General features: G+C 42.7%; 1 protein-coding gene and 1 long non-coding RNA gene across 2 annotated transcripts; one reads left to right on the plus strand and one right to left on the minus strand.

Annotated features, from left to right (window-relative positions):
* Nucleotides 1–532: 532 nt before the first annotated feature.
* cotl1 (coactosin-like F-actin binding protein 1) lies at nt 533–15,958 on the plus strand. The gene is made up of 4 exons (XM_085167462.1): nt 533–970; nt 1,791–1,873; nt 9,216–9,373; nt 14,370–15,958. The coding sequence occupies exons 1-4, from the start codon at nt 894–896 to the stop codon at nt 14,478–14,480; spliced, it is 429 nt and encodes a 142-aa protein (XP_085023588.1). The 5' UTR covers nt 533–893; the 3' UTR covers nt 14,481–15,958.
* Nucleotides 7,699–17,419, minus strand: LOC146513461 (uncharacterized). The gene is made up of 2 exons (XR_014875210.1): nt 16,832–17,419; nt 7,699–13,682 (listed from the first exon to the last, which is right to left on the minus strand). It is a non-coding gene; the product is annotated as an uncharacterized LOC146513461 (long non-coding RNA).
* Nucleotides 17,420–18,333: the final 914 nt, after the last annotated feature.

The following is an 18,333-nucleotide window of genomic DNA, read 5'->3' on the forward strand; positions in this document are numbered from 1 at the left end:
GCACTTTTACTTTTTTCATGTTTCTGACAGAACTTTGGCTGTCAGTATTGATAAACAGAGCCAATAAAAATAATCATTCACTGTAAGAGCAATTAAATAAGAAATGTCAATCTGGAACCAAATCGCTAAAAGATATATAATGTGTAATATTAGAATGAGAGAAAGAGGATTCATATTTATTTATTCCCTTACTAACAGGAAGAAATCTTCCGCACAACCAGGCTCAGAACCAGGATTACTGCCCACGTGATCCCGAAATATACAGAATTATAGAAACAGAAAGTTTCTGTTAATTCAAAGAAATTCAAAGAAAATCTCTTGTCCACAAAAAAGGACGTTTTACCTGTAGTGATTACTAATAGAAACCTATAATAATATTATTATTTATAATAATAACATAGTAATGCAAAATGTAAAATGGCTAAATTTGGTTTCAAGTCACTTTTGAGAAATTGCGGCTTTTGATTTTGTTTAGAAAATCCCTGCCGGAAAGTGTCGCTGCCTGTCGCCGTTGCCTTGACAGCGCTTCTTTTGCTAAACGCTCATTGACCAGGAGGAGGTGAACGCAGCGTCTGGGGGAGCTTCTCTGTCTGTCTGCTGGCAACCTGATTGACTAACATCACCCACGCCCATAAAGTGGTAACATACAGGAAATAAACCGAGCTGCTAGAAGAACAGCCGTCTTTTCCCGCTGAGTCTGACCGGCTTGATTGTTCCAGTGCAGTGGTCGTGATTTCCGACTGAAGCCCGCCGTGAAACGCTATCGGTTCTAGGTCTCTGATGTGTAGCATCCACTGTGCAAGTTAGCCGCTTTAGTACCGTGTAGCTGGTCCTCCCTGGTTCGGACCCATTCAACGCTCATTTTGCCCGCCTAACACTTCTCCATCCGAAAAATGGCAACCCAGATCGATAAAGAGGCTTGCAGAGAGGCTTACAACCAAGTGAGGGACGATAACACTGACATCAATTGGTGAGTGTGCGGGCACGGTTACTAACCCATACTCCATTGAAGATTGTGACTGTTTTATATTAACGCTAAAATTACCGAAAATGAATGACACACGCGCAAAACCCTGCATTTGTCTGGTGGTATTCTAGCACTTATCCACTTCGGCGACCATTAAAACACCAAATAGAGTATTTATTTGATGTGGTGTTAGTTAAAAATGTATTTCTCTCTGTCTGTTACCGCCCACTGTTCCGTCTTTTCAGCGAGGAAGAGCGCAACATGAAGAGACGGACTTGCTTTTGAAAAAGTTGAAATTGTGTTTAAATAAGCGTCGTTTGAATAAGCGGATACATGCCGAATAGCACACTAACTAATAAAGGCCAATAAAATGTAATCAGCTGTATGTTTGGTGGCGTTTACTTGTGCATTTCTGCACCAGAACTTTAAATTACACTATGTTCCTATGCAGTTACGCCTGCTCATTGCGAAAACGCGCTAGAACGGCACATTGCGGACTGTTTCTTTAGAAAAACTGGCCAAAAATACACGCAGCATTCGCTGTCTTGTCCCTCGGATGTGGCTGATCTGTATTCTGACTGTTCAGCGGTCACACGGCGCACTGTTATCAGGCCCGGCGGGGCAGAAGTAATTTCCTTTGTCCTGTATTCAATGGGGAAAATGTTATAGTGGTGACACTTGCAGATGGCTGATACACAGCTGCCACCTTGCATGGGCGTCTCAGGCATTTTTCTGCAATGGTTGTTGTGTGTGTGTGTGTGTGCGTGTGCATTATGCAAACTCATGTGATCCAACAGTAATTAACCCACTGTGCTCCTTCCAGGGCTGTGTTTAAATATGAGAACAACATCATCGTGCCTGGAGGACAAGGGACTGACTATGAGGAATTCAAGACGATGTGCACAGGTAAGACTGGCTCAGTTTTAAACGCAGGGCTGTAGCTGTGTAGCTGGCTGCTGTAGATTCTGTAAAACAGCCTATATATCAGGCAGCTTGACTTGGCGGGACACTAATCTTTTAAGACTCTGTGCTCCATCACCCAATGAGCCTTGAGCCTGTGACGAGGCTGTCAGACCACTTAGCTGTGTATTCATTGCGTTGCATAATCTGGTTCACAATATCTCAGGTTTTTTACTACAGGGCGGTCTACATTTGTCTATTGGTGCAAACTACAGTGGAAATATGTTAACTTTAAGCTTTACTCCTTCAACGAGCTGATGTTCATTAATATTTCACCTGCCTCTAACAAGAGAGCCTCCAAGCTTCTCCCAAAGCACAAACTCCCATCGGCCGCTGTGGTGTAATGACTTCCAGTGCGCAAACCTTTTATGTATAGATTTCAAAAAAACCCATCTCACTCCGGTTCCCCTTTAGAGAGAGCGAAGCATCTGCTCAGATGATGGGTGTGGCAACTGCTAATGCAAGCTCTTTTTGTCTTTAAAGCTTCAGGGCCTTCTGTGTCTCTCTGCTTCCTGATGTCTAGAGCTCACATTCCTATGTTGAAATCACTCCTTTACAACAGTGCTTTACATGTAACCGCTCAGCTGCTGCGTTCGCTATTGGTTCCTGTTCAGTGATGACACGCACATCTCCCTCTGTGGGCTCGTTTGCCTTATTTAGCAGTGAAGTTGTAACCTGCAGAAAAAACCCCTCTGCGTGCGTGTGCGTTCGTGCATGCGTGCGCGTGTGGGAGGAGCTGCTGCAGACTTGAGTTTAGTGAGTTCAGATCAACTCTTGTAGAATATTGATCTTAAACTTATACTGCAGCAGGAAGTGAAAAAATATGCTGCATGCTGTTTCACCAAGATCTGGTTCCTCATTTTTGAATGTAGTTTAAGACTTTTTAATCCTAGTTTCTTCTGAGAAAATGTAACTGCAATCAATGACTTATTTAGTTAGAGGTATATATTATTGAGTAAACTTCACCATGTTGAAAAGGAGATTTTCACTTTTTAAATCGTCCAAATGTATATTTTGAAAGCAATCACCTGTAAGTCAAAATTAATGCCCAGACGATGGATGATTCAGATCTTTCTGTGCATTACTGTGCAGTTAAATTCAGGTGGTTCTTGTTTTCAGAAGATGAATCCTAACCAGCTTGTTAGGTGAACTTCCATGAAATATGGTTCAGACTTGTCAGGTTCCCCTCAGGATGAATCATAAGCACAGGGTGATCTGTGCCCAGGCATAAATTGTTTAAATATTGGATGGATTCCCATAAAACATAGTTCAGAGGATCCATTTTACTGGGTTTAATTGTCCAGATTTTACTGTAACACCTCCAGCTAGCCAACACTTTTACATAGCCCTAAAATATTTGAAGACCTGCTGACTCAACTCGGAAAAAGGTCTAGTGCAGACATTCATAGCCCCCAGGGGACGAATCATAACTTCACTGTAGTTTTCTGGACCTTTGATCCGTCTGTGGGTTTTTATGGATGCTGTCTTAAAACTAAAATAAAGAATTATGTTTATTTATATATTTCCACCTGTGTCACGGTGGTGCAGTGGTGTCGCCTGTTTATGAGAAGGTTGGGGGTTCAAATCTTTCGCTGAGCACGAGCTTGCAGCTTCCTCCCACAGTCTGTAGGCATGAATGTGAAGTTAACTGGTGTGGATGTGGGTATGAATGCTGCTTTCTCTCTGTGATGTCCCTTTGATGTCCTACCCCACATGCTGCCACGTATCTTCTGGAAATAAACGAAGATGCACATCTGTACGTTTTTAGCAATTTTCAAACCTGAGGTCTGATCTTTTTAATCAGTTGTGTACAAATAGCTTAAAGTGCTAATTATAAAAGGTGGTGTGAGGTCATTAAGGGGAATCCAGCTGCCTTGACCTCACCGCCCCCGGGCCTCGCTGTTAGCGTAGATTAAAAACACCAAATTTGGACACAGTCGACATGCTGGTAACACCACTCCTTGCCTGATCCACCCGACACCGTCCACAGGAGACGGCTCTGGTTGCTTTCAGAGGGGACGGGCGGGTGTGCTCGGGAAGGCAGGGTGTCGCCGGACAACTGCTGAAATGAAGGCACTTGATGCAGAACAACCTCTGTGCCGACAGGTCGCTGTTCTGCCTCCTCATCATGTTGTAGTTTCAGTGCAGATTTGTCTGCAGAGTCAGCATGGCTTTAAAGGAAAGATAAACCAGGAAGAGAAGGCAGAAGGAGGAAGTGGGAGGGTGTGGTTCAGTGCCAGGTCGGGTGAGGATTTGTGTCTGTACTGGTTTTCTCTCTGGTGGCTCAAACCATGATGAGAGCCATGACAAAGAGTTCATTAATCGCATATAGGGCTGCCACGATTACGTCGACTATAAAAATCGTCGACGACTGATTTAATAGTCGACGCCTCGTTTGAAGCTTTGTAAGATCACAAAAGACGCAGGAATAAGTAGTAGGATTTAAGAGTGTAATAACGGACTGAAACAGAAGATGGCAGCACTGCATGTACAAGGATGCCAGCTGCCGTTAAACCCAGAAGAAGAAGAAGAAACTTATATATAAACTCATAGCGCAGCCCAGCTCAGTTTACAACAATGGCGGCAGCTAGTTAGTTTTAATATTACTCTTATTATTCTTTCTGGGTCACAAAATAAACGTTTAACATATTTTCAGGCGAGAATGTAGCTGTGTAAACCTCAAATATCTGCTCAGTTTATCAAGACACCACATATTATCAAAAGCGCTCCGACGTTTTCGGAGACGTCTGTTACCCACTAGCTCGATAGGTAGCCGGGGGCTAGGCTAACTAGAGCCGTGAGAACACCGGACTCCCGGCTAATCGTTTTCAAACCCACCGCCGTCTTTCGCTACTCAGGTTAAATATATATGAGTCATTTAGATAACTTCAAAATGTTATTGTTTGGCTTTTTTTTTTAGTATTTTATTTGTTCCTGAGTAAATCGGTTTGGCTGAGATTAAAGTTATAGTTTTTACACAGATGAATAAATGTCAAGCAGACAGCTGATTATCAGAAGTGTGAGATGCTCGAGAATTTACTCCGGTGTCCTGTTATATTTTAGATAGCAAGGAGTTTATTAAACTTCACCGAAACAATCTGCAAAGTTCATTAAAATTTAATAAACTATCATCTTGTCTTTATTTTTAGTTAGCACATACCTTAAACACTTAAAGCTGTAAGCTAATGATAGTTATATAAGAGCAGATGCTGCTGGTGCAATAAGCTGTACGTTGTACGTCCAATGAATGATGATCTGACTAGTCGACTATCAAAATAATCTTTTGCTGCAGCCCTAATCGCATATAGCAATATTTGGATGTGACGGAGAGATTGATTCACAGACATGTCTGAGTCAGGTGACTGCTTGTGCAGTGAGGTGTTGAGGGATTTCCTCTGTGGCTGATAAGAGTGTTTATAGTGGCTGGTCCTGTCCTGACAGCCTGTATCAGCTGCTCGAATGTAAAGATAAGACGTTTCACTGTGAAGACTTAAACGCAGCAGAGACTTAAAATAAGCTAGTTTACATCTTCAAACCAAAGCCACTGAATTTCCTGCTGAAATGCTTCATCATCAGGACATCACAACTTAATAAACCTAAGATAAAATCACTTAATGTTGTGTTTTTCCAAATAGTTGATTGAATATATCAGAATGCACATAAACAAACTTTTCCACTTCTGATTGGATTCACATGTCTGTACTGTGGCTTTGGGTCGATGCAGAATACTGATCAGGCACCAGTGTTAACCCTAAACTATGTCCTGCACTGGAAATCATTCTTTTATATATAAGGTAGCAAAATATAGCAATAAATATGGAAAAGGACATAATCACATCCAAGTGCAGTTAAAGTTTCCCAGCTGTTAAAATAAAGGAATGGTGCGTCCCAGCAGTGCTAGGAAGTGAGGAATGACCTTTCAGCTCTTTATCACAATAACTTCACACAGACAGTTATAAGCACCACGTGTGAATTTGCTGATATCAGCCAACATGTGTGACATTCAGCCAATATATCAGTGCAGCTTTTTACTCTCCAACGTCTTTCAGAGAACCGAGGTGCACGTCAGGATTTTAATGACCCATTTTAAACTTTTCATTCAAATAGAAAATAGAGTTTAGCTTTTTTCCTGATGACTTTTTTATAAAGCTGTTGGCATCCGATACTCCACTCCACTGGTGACATTTCCAAACCAATAGATCACAGGTGGAGAGTTGAAAGTTGAAAGAATCAGAAAACTTTATTGATCCCAGAGGAAATGATGAAATTAAAGTGAAATTTGAGGATGTGGAATTCAAAGGCACTGTCAAATATTAGGGACCTTTACTTTTCTGGCACATGTACAGATGCGGTGCCCAGTCGTCACAGAAAGGGGTGACTTTAAAACAACTTTTAGTGAAAGGCGAGGAGCCCGAGCCAAACCCTCCCTGCAGCCAGCGGCACTCACAGACCCGGGTGGAGGGACGGTGCTGTTGATGCTTCAGGGCAGTGTTGCATCTAAATGCTGCCTGGTGGAGCTTTTTAATGTGACACTGAAATATTTTGGCTGTGTTTGTGCCATAATCTGAGATTTGTGTATCGAATGCTTCCATAAGTCTTTGAACTTTAGAGGTATTCATTCAGCCTTTAATTGGTTTGCAGCTGAGTCTGTATGTTTGCAGTGCTGTTATTCCCAAAATGAAACGGCTCTTTGCCCTGCAGCCCACAGAGAACTACATCTGGAAGGTAATGAGTAATCTGTGGAGCACCTGAAGGCAGGGTGGGCAGGAGTGTGTTTATTGGACAATGTGTTGACATCCTGCAGGCGTGATAAGGCATCTGCACTTTCCTTAAAATTCAAATATAAGTCCTTTCCACGTTCTCTGACTTCTTAGACCAAACAAGACTCCAGCAGAGTGGTATGCTGGATTTATGCTTCTGCATTGGTGTTCGCTTGTGGCTCTTTGGGCCTTAGAGAGAGGCATTGTGGGAATTCAACCAAAGCAGTTGGCGCACAGACGCGCTTGGTGTGCAGTTATTTCTAAAAAGCAAACGGCAGGTCAGCTGACGGTGACGACGCTGTGGTGCTGATTGGTTTGAAAAGTTGCTTTGAACAGCAAACGAGGACTATTTAGTTCACCACAAAGAGGAAGAAGCTTTTTTCTTTTTCTTTAAGCTCGTAAAGACACGTTTCACTACTAACAAGTTGTTAATACTTTCTGAATGCTTTAGTTTAGCTACTAGCATGGAGAACAAAGGGACTACGAGAAGATTAGTCGTCATTAGTGGTTCTTCCACATATTTTTTAGATGCTGTCCCCTTTTGACTGCACACGCCTACAACATGTAGATGTGTCACAGCTGCAACAGGGGTGGGGAACTCCAGGCCTCGAGGGCTGGTGTCCTGCAGCTTTTGGATGTGTCCTTGAACCATAAATGGCTTTATTACCTCTTCAATTTGTCCTGAAGTTCTCCAGAAGTCTGCTAATGAACTAATCATGTGATTCAGGTGTGTTGACCCAGGGTGAGATCTAAAACCTGCAGGACACCGGCCCTCGAGGCCTGGAGTTCCCACCTCTGGTCACTTGTCTTCTCCATATTTAGGTTTTGCTATTTTTTTGTGGTAAGAACAGAGAAGACCACCTTCTGCCAAAAAGCAAAGGAAGCATCTCCAAAAACGATATTTGTATAAGTCTTCAGATGCTTGTGATTTATAAACCAGGACAGAGAAGTTCCTGTAAAATTACAGATCATGTAGCTATATCACTGGTCTCTGTCCATCAGCTGTCTCCAAGGTAACAATGAGTCCTAGCAGTCATTCTCAGAGTTTAAATAGGTTTAACTTTGTATTTAAACCACTAAGCTTCCATGCAGTTATGGTGTCTGTTTATCAAGAGAGATTAAGCTCTGATAGGTGCCAAATATGTGTTTCACTGTCACTAATGTAAATGCTTTTCTTCATATACCAACTTTAACTGAACATCTTTGGCTTCTGGACTGTTAGTTCTTGAAAGGTTTGGTAAAACTGAACCTCCAACTTTTCAAAATTCTCTGGAGGGGCAGCCAATCAGAAGAAAGTTTGCTTAACAGAAGGGGGAGGAGCTAAACAGTTTTAGTCAGAATGAATCGAGGGGTAGCACCAAGGCCCATCAAAAGATAAATAAGGACCATTTTTGAATTATGAATAGAGTTCAAGAGTAAATGTATGGATGGCAAAGACACCAACCATGATTTTATCAAGTTCTTGATTCGTCATTTTGTCTGTCAGATGCCAAAAAGAAATAAAAGACGCTGCTTGTAATTTAGCACATATTGTGGTGATGTCAAACATCAGTCCGAACAGTTCAAATGTATTCAGTTTAATATCCTCTGAGAAAGCTGAGGAAAGAAGGAAATTGGGAAGGATTTGGAGGTTTTGAGCAAAACGTTAGTTTCTGTATATATATCTGTACATATGACAGATAACACACTGTCTATATAGAGTTAAAGAGCTGACCACAGTGGAATAAAACGTTTGTTTTTTTTTCCCACCAACATTTCTACTTGATCTTTATTCTTAGTACAGAAATTCTGAATTGGTGCACGCCTGAAATTATTCATCCATCTATTCAAATTAAGTGACCGTTCCTTAATCTCTACTCAGAGTTTTCAGTTAGCAGATGAAGAGCACGTTCATGATTTTCTTCAGATTTGGTGGAAAGCTGCATCTGAGTGGAAACCCAGGATCCCGAGGCGGCGCGAGTCGGACAAAAGAAGCAGCAGAAATGTTTGTTCGTTCATGTCGGCGCGCTTGTTTGTATTCGGGCGTTATTCTCAGATTGCAGTGGACCACCGTGACAGGGACAGGCGTGGTCACTGGGAGGTTTGCGACACAACCGCAGGGCTCACAAAAGATTTTACTCATCTAGTCTACTGACCTGAATACACAGACGCGCTCTCACAAAGTGTCCCTCTGGTCTGGAGTGCTGGGACTGTGCCACTGGGACAAACGCACACAACTCTGCACAGCAACACTTAAAATGTAAAACTGGTGATCAAAGCACAAACTCTTCAGTTACACAGTTTTAACTGATCGATGGTGGCCAGTTTTGAATAGACTAATAAAACTTAGAGTGGATAGCATTGGGTTGCATAAATAAATATCCAGCGATGTGTTTGCAAATATGAAAATAGCAATAAGTTATGTCCGCATGATCTAAAGACAATTAATGCTCAATGTGTTGTATGTCTTCTTTTCTTCCTCACTGATTGGTTAGTCGATGTGTTCGGCTTTAATCTGTCTTGACTCGTGCATTCCCGTCTTCCCTCAGACGACGCTCGTCTGTTTGGCTTCCTCCGGATCACGACGGGAGATGCCATGAGCAAACGAGCCAAATTCACCCTCATCACCTGGATCGGGGAAAGCATCAGCGGGCTGCAGCGTGCAAAGATCAGCACGGACAAGACGCTGGTCAAAGACATCGTGCAGGTCAGTGACTGGAGAAAGTAGCAATTAAAGTAATGGTTCCTTTGGGGAAACTGGTGGCTTTACATTCGCACGACACAGATTCAGAACAAAAACAGCGGAAGGATAATTGTGTTATGGACTCTTTGCATTTCTGAGGCCATATTTAAAGGTGAACACAGGCACTCTGAGGTCACCCATTGGTCACAGTTTATCAGCCAGTGTCGGTTTTGACAGAAATTTAGATTTTTAGTTTCAGTCATAATGTAGACGTCTGAAGTCTCTTTGCTTCAGTTGACTAAATCAGCGGTCCCCAACCCCCGGGCCTCGGACCGGTACCGGTCCGTGAGTCGTTTGGTACTGGGCCGCGAGAGTTGAGGCTCAGGTGTGAAATGTATAGTTTTTATCAGTTTTCAGCGTTATTTTGTTATCGTTTTTATCGTTTACTCGGTTTTCCTGGGTCTTTTCACGTGTGTTATGAATAAATCTTCTTTTTTTCGGTACCGGTACTAGTTTTATTTTGTTTTATTTCATTTATCCGCGACACCTTAAAGGCCGGTCCGTGAAAATATTGTCGGGCATAAACCGGTCCGTGGCGCAAAAAAGGTTGGAGACCGCTGGTCTAAATGGCATCAGACTGCAGTCGTCCAAGTCTAAAGTTGATTCGGCTCAATAAAAAAAAAAGTTTATTATGTTTTTACCGGTGAGAGTTTACAAAGGTCACAGTTTACAGAGTGTCTTATTTTGCTTGTCCACACTTCTCTTCCTCCCATGTGTTGACATTTTGTGTTGTCATGAGAAACGGGGAAGATGGGTGCTAACTTGCTTAAGCTAATTAACTTAATTAGCTTTGATTTATATTTGAATCATTGACAAAGTGTCAGTACTCGTCATTATGCATAAGATTTATTTAGCTATTGTCAGAAGAAAGTGTGCCCTGTTGGGTCCTAGGATGAATTATTGGTCGACAAAATTAACACTGTTATTAGGCGAGACTATCAACCATGACATAGAGCTGCGTGTATGAGCTGTACGGCTGCAATGTGAAAAACTTGGATGCCCGCTAATGACCATTTAATTAGTAACAGACTAATAAAGTTCTTGCATTTAGCTCGAGTTAGCGGTGGTGAAGCCTAGCAAGTGACCTTTGGACAAAATTAACGGTACATGTGGAGGTTTGGTTTCTGATCGAGACGGCACGATATCACTTTTTAATGTCCGATACCAATTTGGATATCTGCCGATACCGATATGAATCCGATACAGCGCATTTTGTAATCAATAAAACTGTTTTTTATAAATATCTTGCTGCATTTTGTATAAGTTCATACTCAAGTTTTAAAAAACAAGAGACTGAAGCTGTTCTGTTATACCTGTATGCAAAAAATACACTCCACCCAAAACATTTTATAGTTCAGCAACACTGATCAATCTAATAAATTTAAACCTGCTCCATCCTCCCTGTTCTGGTATTTTAAAGAGTACTTACCTACCTCACTAATAGGGTTGCCAACTCCCAGCAAAAATATTAGGGAAACACCCCCCGCCCTTAATCGATGTAATCAACTTTAATTTAATGCAAGTGTAAAACAAATACACAGAAATCAATTATTTTTCTACAATATTTAAATAGATTCATCTTTCTTCAACAGAACTGCAGACTGCACAGATGGTACTATAGCTTACTCGGGTGTATATTAGACTTATTAGTTACTATAAACAATAATGGATTTCTATACATTTAATCAGGTGACCACGTTTGTTGTAAGATTCAGATAATTATTTATTCAAAGTTTTTAAATGACATAACAAAGAAAAGTATTTCTTTGTGCCCCCCTCTCCCTGTTAATGCCCTACATGGCCCCCCTGGCAAAACTTTGCTAGATCCGCCCCTGCACAGTTACCAGCTGTCAGCTACTTAAAAAAGGATCCTGGTGTTATTTGTCTCTCAGAAACAGTTCATAACTTCAACTCATCCATGTCACCTAAAAGGTAAACCTGTTTCTCCATCACCTGTTCAGCTCTGATGATTCAGTAAGGACATCTCCTGGTTTCATCTTCATGTTTCCCTCTCACCACATATCCAAACCGACATCATGACCAGCAGCTTTTACAGCTGTGGCTCCAGCAAACATCAGCTGATACTAGAAATTAATATTAAATAAATTCTAACAACAGCTGATCAAGCTTAAACGTTATCAGCTGGTCTCCTCTTTCTAGCGCAAAGTGGGCGATAAACAAGAAAGACGGACTTGCGGCAGAAAAGCCGATCAGCTGATCATTGATCAGTTTCATGTTTGAAGGAATAACAGGAGAGGGAGGGGGAGTGAATGAGAGAAGTAGATGCAACTACGCAGCAAAGACAGAATAACTTCAGCTTTGTGTCTATTTTTTAATTCTAGCTGAAGTTCGGGACAAATCGCTTCCTTTTCACCTCAATATGGAGCTCCGAAGGCCGGTTCAGCTGTGGCTCAATATATCAGTTGTTAAGCTTAACGTGGAAACACTCTGCAAACATTCAGGGATAAACTTACACACTTGCTTTACTTCTCTGGGATAGTTTTCGCCGAGATGAAACGCCGCGGTTAGGAAGCATGTAGCGAGGCTCCAAATGCTCCAACAGACGCCGACAGGTCTCGCAGACACATACTGCTCTGATGTGCCGAGCTGGGTTACGCCAAGTAGCTCGTTTTGTGAGGTGATTTTGTGATACTTCGGATCGGATTACATTTTTTATTTCTCTCCGATATCCGATCCAGTAATTTAAGTCGGTATCAGACCGATACGTAATATCTGATCGGTCCATCTCTAGTCTCTGACTGTTTTCCAATGTAACCTTTATTTGGCTTGTGTCATTGGGGTTAATGATCACTCCTGTGGGGAAACCTCCCAACAGAGCAGGATGACAGTCAGTCCATGCAAATGAAATGATGCTGAAAACCAAGTGATGACATAGTGAAATCAGGAAAATGACCCAAAACAAAAACAAACGATGAGGTTACAGGACACGGTGTGTGAGGGATATGCAAAATTAAATGAAGTCTGGATAAACTCTTATAAACCACAGAAGAAATTCAGCTCTTGCCATCGGACTTCTGTAGTATCAGAGTAATGCAGTTAAAGCTATCCGTGCATTCATGAGCTCTTAAGAAACGACCGTTTCAACGTGACAATGGTGACAAAAAACAAAGAAATCCAGTGGACTAGAAATGCTGCACTCACCTGTAGCACAACAACACAGCGCATTAATGAGCTTAAAGAGTGCGGCTCCATTTACCAATTACCAAATTACCAAAGAGGCTTATATGTTGGTGTTAACAACGTCAGAGTGGCCAAAACATTTTTAGCTTTGAATTCGCGCTGAGCTGATAAAACGCGGCAGGTTGCTCAGAACGAGCAGCCAGTTCGTTGGCAACAGGAAGTCGATTTAGTTGTGGTTATTACTGCGGAGGAGGTGAAGAATTACAGGATTAAAACCAACAAGGTAGTGTTGAAATAACACCTCGGTTCAAAAATAATATGGCTTGCTAGAACATGTGATTAATAATAATAATGGGTTGGATTTATATAGCGCTTTTCAATGCCACTATTCATTCACTCTCACATTCACACACTGGTGGAGGCAGCTACAGTTGTAGCCACAGCTGCCCTGGGGCAGACTGACAGAAGCGAGGCTGCCATATCGCGCCATCGGCCCCTCTGGCCAACACCAGTAAGCGATAGGTGAAGTGTCTTGCCCAAGGACACAACGACCAGGACAGAGAGCCCAGGGATCGAACCGGCGACCTTCCGGTTACAGATACGTTTCCCAACCTCCTGAGCCACGGTCGCCCCAAATTATTACCTCGTGCTGATGAGCTCCAGCAGTGGAACATGCTGCATGACGAGTTTTGGATGCAGAAGACTGTATTAGCTGTAATAACACAGATAATATCGGTGCCTAAATTAAAGTTTTTGGTGACACTTGCAAGAAATGAAGCGTAGCTTCGCCCACCGACACAGGAGCTGATGATAACTCACCGGTAGCCTGTCTGCAGCCAACACGTTCTCACTCCCAAAGCGTAACATTTTACGCTAGGTGACAAATCGTCAACATATTACGTTTTCGGCTACCCACCACGTTCCTGAATGACGACCTCGGAAAAATGAGGAAATATGAGAACCGTATGGACTCAATCTACACATGTTCGCTCTTTTTCTTCAAATCGCTTAGAAACACGCTATTTAACATAATTAAAGTCCTGGTTAACCTCAGGAAAAGGGTTATGGTTAGGGCTAGGGATAAGGTTAGGTTTAGGGCTGGAACGTCTATTACCGCGGGAGCCTCATTGCACTGGATTTCGGCCATAACCCGCCGCGTACCATAAGAACGCCGAAGGTCTCCTTTCACGTTCCTCAGGAACGCCGCGGGACGTGACAAAACGTCGGCATGTTACGCCTCGGGAGTGAGAACGGGCTGCTGCAGCTGCTGTAAGCTGCTTTGCAACCCACCTCCACCCCAGAACCTCCTTTAAATGCTGTCTCAGACTTGATTAACAGCTGCTTTCCCTCCTCTTATGCATTCAGTACATCTTCATGGAGGAGCAAATGTCAATCAATTTGTCACTAACTTATTATGTAATTTAATTTTTCCCCCTTTGTATTAAACTGTGAAGGAGTTTATTGAAAGCATCCTCATAATGTGCATCTAAATACAGACTGCTTATCGTCGGGATGCACGGCTGTAATTAGGCAGATGATATGGTGTTCATGATGTATGATGTGGGCTATTGGCAAAATTATTTTAGACATCTCCATCAGTGTCGTACCAGAATTTCACAATCGAAGCTTCATGTTTTTAGAAGATTTTAAAGAAAGTTGTCTCTTGGATTAACTGCTGGACTGAGCAGAGAGAAGTATGCATGCGGTCGTAACGTATGCTCGAGTAAAGTCCTGTTAGCTTTGAGTGTTCTCATGTAGATGCGTTCTGATAGCGCTGGTCTTCTCTGGTCTTCTCTGATCTTCTCTTCTCTCTGTGCAGAACTTTGCCAAGGAGTTCATGATCAGTGACCCGCGGGAACTGGATGAGGACTACATCCGCACAGAGTTGAAGAAGGCCGGCGGAGCCAACTACGACGCCCAGGCCGAGTAAAGAAGTGCCACTGGAAGGGTCGGGTCAGGGCGGAGCGGCTGTGGGTGGCGGGGTGGGGTTGGGTTGTCTAAATAGGGGGGGCGGGGAGTGTTGGGACTGGGCTGCTACCTCTCGGGGAGAGGGCGGGGCAGGATGGAGAGGGCACTAGTGACAAGTAGACCGTCACAGGAAGCTGAACCAGCTTACTTTGGATGTGTCCACATCTGTATCAGGGTGCTTCTGTCCTTGATTTGTAGGATCAACAGCTGGAACCACTGCAGCTGCATAGCAGAATATACAGGTTAACCACCACAAACGTGTACTTAAAGCAAGCATACAAGCACTCTTCCAGGTGTCCTCTCCTTTCTGACACCCCGCCCTCTCCCCAGTCAGCTCATGGTTGGTTATCTACTGTGCTGTGCGTCATCATCTCACGCTCCTCCTCGTCTCGGCTGTCGTGCGGCTTCAGCGCCATCCGACTGAAAGCGAAGGAGGAAAATGTGGAAAAACTGGAGGGCTTCACAAAGATGCCGTGAGAGCGGCTCACGTTATTAAGACGGTTCACCGATAAGAGCACAGCAGACACCCCTCGCTTGCAGGCATGTGTTAGATACCAGAACATGCTCGTAGTCTTAATACACTGTACCTCCAGGTGGAGGAGATCTCCATTTTCCCAACAGTATCCTCGGTGATGGTTGGCGGCTTGTTTTGAGCGAGCTTAGCGTTTCTGCTGAGTGCACATTTAACTGCCTCTTCATCTCCAGCCAGACAGCTGTGTTTGGATTACAGCTTCAGAGTTCACTGTAATTGATCCTCCTCTGAGCTGTGGAGCCTTTTTGTCCCTCTAGTTTCTGTTTGTCTTTATCCGCGTCAGCTGAGATGGCAAACAGCCATGTTGGTGGCTTCACCAGAGGCTTTGGCCTGTATTTTGCTATAGAAGCACAAAGGAATGACTAATATATTGATCTGTAAGCATCCGTTGCAGTCAGCTATCGCCTGTTTGCCTCAACCTCAGAGGATAGTGAAAAATGGAGGTCTTTTCTTCTGGTGTCTCATCTCATCATCTACCACTTAAAGGTATCCATGCATACTGTAACCTACTGTGTTTGACTGCCTTAGTCTCCCATGGAGAGAGGGTCATCATGGGAGCTTGTGGACACTACACTGTGATTGGCTGTCTTCTTTTACACGTGGGCGGGACGTGGGTCTGAGCCCGTCGTCCCGACCCAGGAGCAGCCACGTCTCGGTTGTAGCATCTGTTTTTATTTAGGTTCAACCCTCCCTCCCCCCCCTGCTAAAAAGGATAAAATAGGACTTTCTTTGTACTTTTCTTGCTTTTGAGATGAATTTTATTTTCTCTGGAAAGTTTTACTTGATCATTTGTTTTGTTTTTAACATCGGAACAGATTAAAAAAAAAAAGAAATCATGCAAAATTGAAATAAAACAGAATGGGCACAAGACCGGTCATTTCAAAATAAAATTTGATGTTTTTCCAAAACCTGCTTCTCAAAGTGTCTTTTGTGTCTCTGAACCTCCATTTTTATCACGACAGTAACCCAGCAAACACATCTACGTCAGTGTTGCCAACTTAGCGACTTTGTCGCTATATTTAGCGAGTTTTCAGACCCCCTAGGGACTTTTTTTCTAAAAAAAAGTCGCTAAAAAAAGACGTGAAAGCGCATATCGCTTTTACTCTCAACAAGCAGCGGGTGCTGTAACGCAGTCAGTTCTTCTTTTACTCTTATGCTGTTTTGTGGATCACAAGGTTTAAAACTACTTATAAACACACACACACACAGAGTAACTCCACCAAAGTGCCTATTTCGGGTCACTTTTGCCGGTCCAAGCCCGGATTAAGGAGCAGGGTTGGAATTGTAACATTAAAAAAACAATAATTGCTAAAAGAATTTAATTTGTAGTTCTAAATAAACTCTAAATGCATTTAGGACATTTTTTACTCACTTTATGTCTCGTCCACGATGTTATTTCTCTCTCCAACAGCATAGATTACAATTACATTAGCATGACCAATTATGCAAATTAGGCGATGACGTCATTTAGCGACTTCTAGCGACTTTTAGGACAACCAATAGCAATTTTCCTTACTGAGGAGTTGGCAACACTGATCTACGTTGGCCCAGAGTCGGTAGGTGTGGGTCAGCAACAGGACTGTGTGTGGAGGGCAAGACCACACTCATCAAATGTGCATCCTCCTCCGTGTGTCACCAGCACCAACATCTGTGAAGGCCTGGTTGTTTCCTCAATGATGCACATCTGGCCCGTTCAGGTGGCCTCCTTTTGTCTTGCTTATTTCAGCACGATGATGCTAAAGCGCTCCGTGCACGTGAACCGTTAGCCTACGTAGGCTAACCCGGCGTGCCGGTGTTGTGCCAAAAAGTGATTGTCTGCCAAAAACTGATTTCCAATGTTTCTGTGTATTTTTTATGTGTAATATCTTTACGTATGTTCATAAATAGACTTCGGTGAACAGGGATTACAAAGGGGTTATATATAGAAATAAAAAAAAAAATATCTGTTTTTCAAGTATCTTTACAACTCTGTGTTAACATACTTACATTATAGCCAATCCGGTCCTTTATCCCCACTTAAAATATTTTTACAGAACTATTGCAATATTTGTTGGCATTTCTGCTGTCCTCTTGGCCCACTTACTCTTACAAAAGACATTTTTAATGTTAATGAGATTTTTTTAACTGCATAAATAAAGGTTATATAAAAGTCACTGCCAAAAACTGATTGCGGCTTCTACCTTGTTACACGAATGTTGTTTGTGGCTCAAGATGACTTTATGTCATCCATAAGGGATGCATTTGACATATGTTTAACATATTATAGGCCAACAAGTTACTTATAGCAGTTTAAATACGAGCAATCAGTTTTTGGCAAATACCGGAAATCAGTTTTTGGCAGACAATCACTTTTTGGCACAACACCGGCAGTCCGTACCAGTCTGCATCCGGCACATTATGAAATTAAAAAGACAAAACGGAGCAAATCTAACTGAAGAGCAAAAATCTAATATGATGCAAGAATGGGAAAATATTTTCCCAGTTCCCAAAGATGCTCCTGCCTCAATCAAAATTCGCTTTCCCAGTTTGAACTTTTGATGTTTAAATGATTTAAAAATCATCATGTTTATATAAGAGTTTTACACACCTCCCCCCTCCGCTTGTATTGGTTGCTCTTTATCGAACATTGCTTCGTATTGATTCAATCCTCGCAGTCTGCAGTCATGACTTGGTCACATCTAGTGAGTCTGCATGTTAACGGAGAATATCGATGCACATTCGCACGTTATCACTTTCAAAAGCAGGTTTGCAGCCAGAGTGACAGCTGCTGGTGTGTAATAGGTCAGTCGATGGCTCCCGACTGTTCCAGCCCAAACACTGTCTGCGCGTGTGTGTGTGTGTGTGTGTGTGTCCTGTCACAGCTCCCTGCTGAGTGGATGACTGTTTGTTTGCTGATCAAACACTGAGTGATTGTGCATACAGTAGGCTGGTGGTTGCAGCAGTGTGTAAAGACTAATGACAGAGCTGCAAGGAAGTGAGTAGTGGATGCAATTTGAGATGTTTCGCCATCAGTGTGTGTGGGAGTTTGGGCGAGTTGAGACAGGCATGCTGGGGACCGCAGTATTGAAGCTGATGCTCTTAAGATTTAGATTAATGTGCATTAAAACTGAGTGGACGGGCCTTTATCACAGCAGGCTTGTTACAGCAGGTCAATGAAGTCATACAAGGAGGAACCGCTTGTGTCTGTTGTGTAGTGCAATAAAGTTTCTTCCTTTATTCTCGGTTCTCTTGCTCACAATCAAGGTTTTAAACGGTTGTCACCCATGTCTCTGTGTTACACATT

Source organism: Neolamprologus multifasciatus, chromosome 7 (genome assembly GCF_963576455.1).
Source record: "Neolamprologus multifasciatus chromosome 7, fNeoMul1.2, whole genome shotgun sequence".
In the NCBI taxonomy this organism is placed as follows: Eukaryota; Metazoa; Chordata; class Actinopteri; order Cichliformes; family Cichlidae; genus Neolamprologus; species Neolamprologus multifasciatus.

What these genes read in the sequence shown, in the direction of transcription:
- cotl1 (XM_085167462.1), top strand. Translation starts at nt 894, where the DNA reads ATGGCAACCCAGATCGATAAAGAGGCTTGCAGAGAGGCTTACAACCAA. An exon ending in GATAACACTGACATCAATTG is followed by an intron (nt 971 to 1,790) that starts GTGAGTGTGCGG and finishes TGCTCCTTCCAG; the next exon opens with GGCTGTGTTTAAATATGAGA. An exon ending in ATTCAAGACGATGTGCACAG is followed by an intron (nt 1,874 to 9,215) that starts GTAAGACTGGCT and finishes GTCTTCCCTCAG; the next exon opens with ACGACGCTCGTCTGTTTGGC.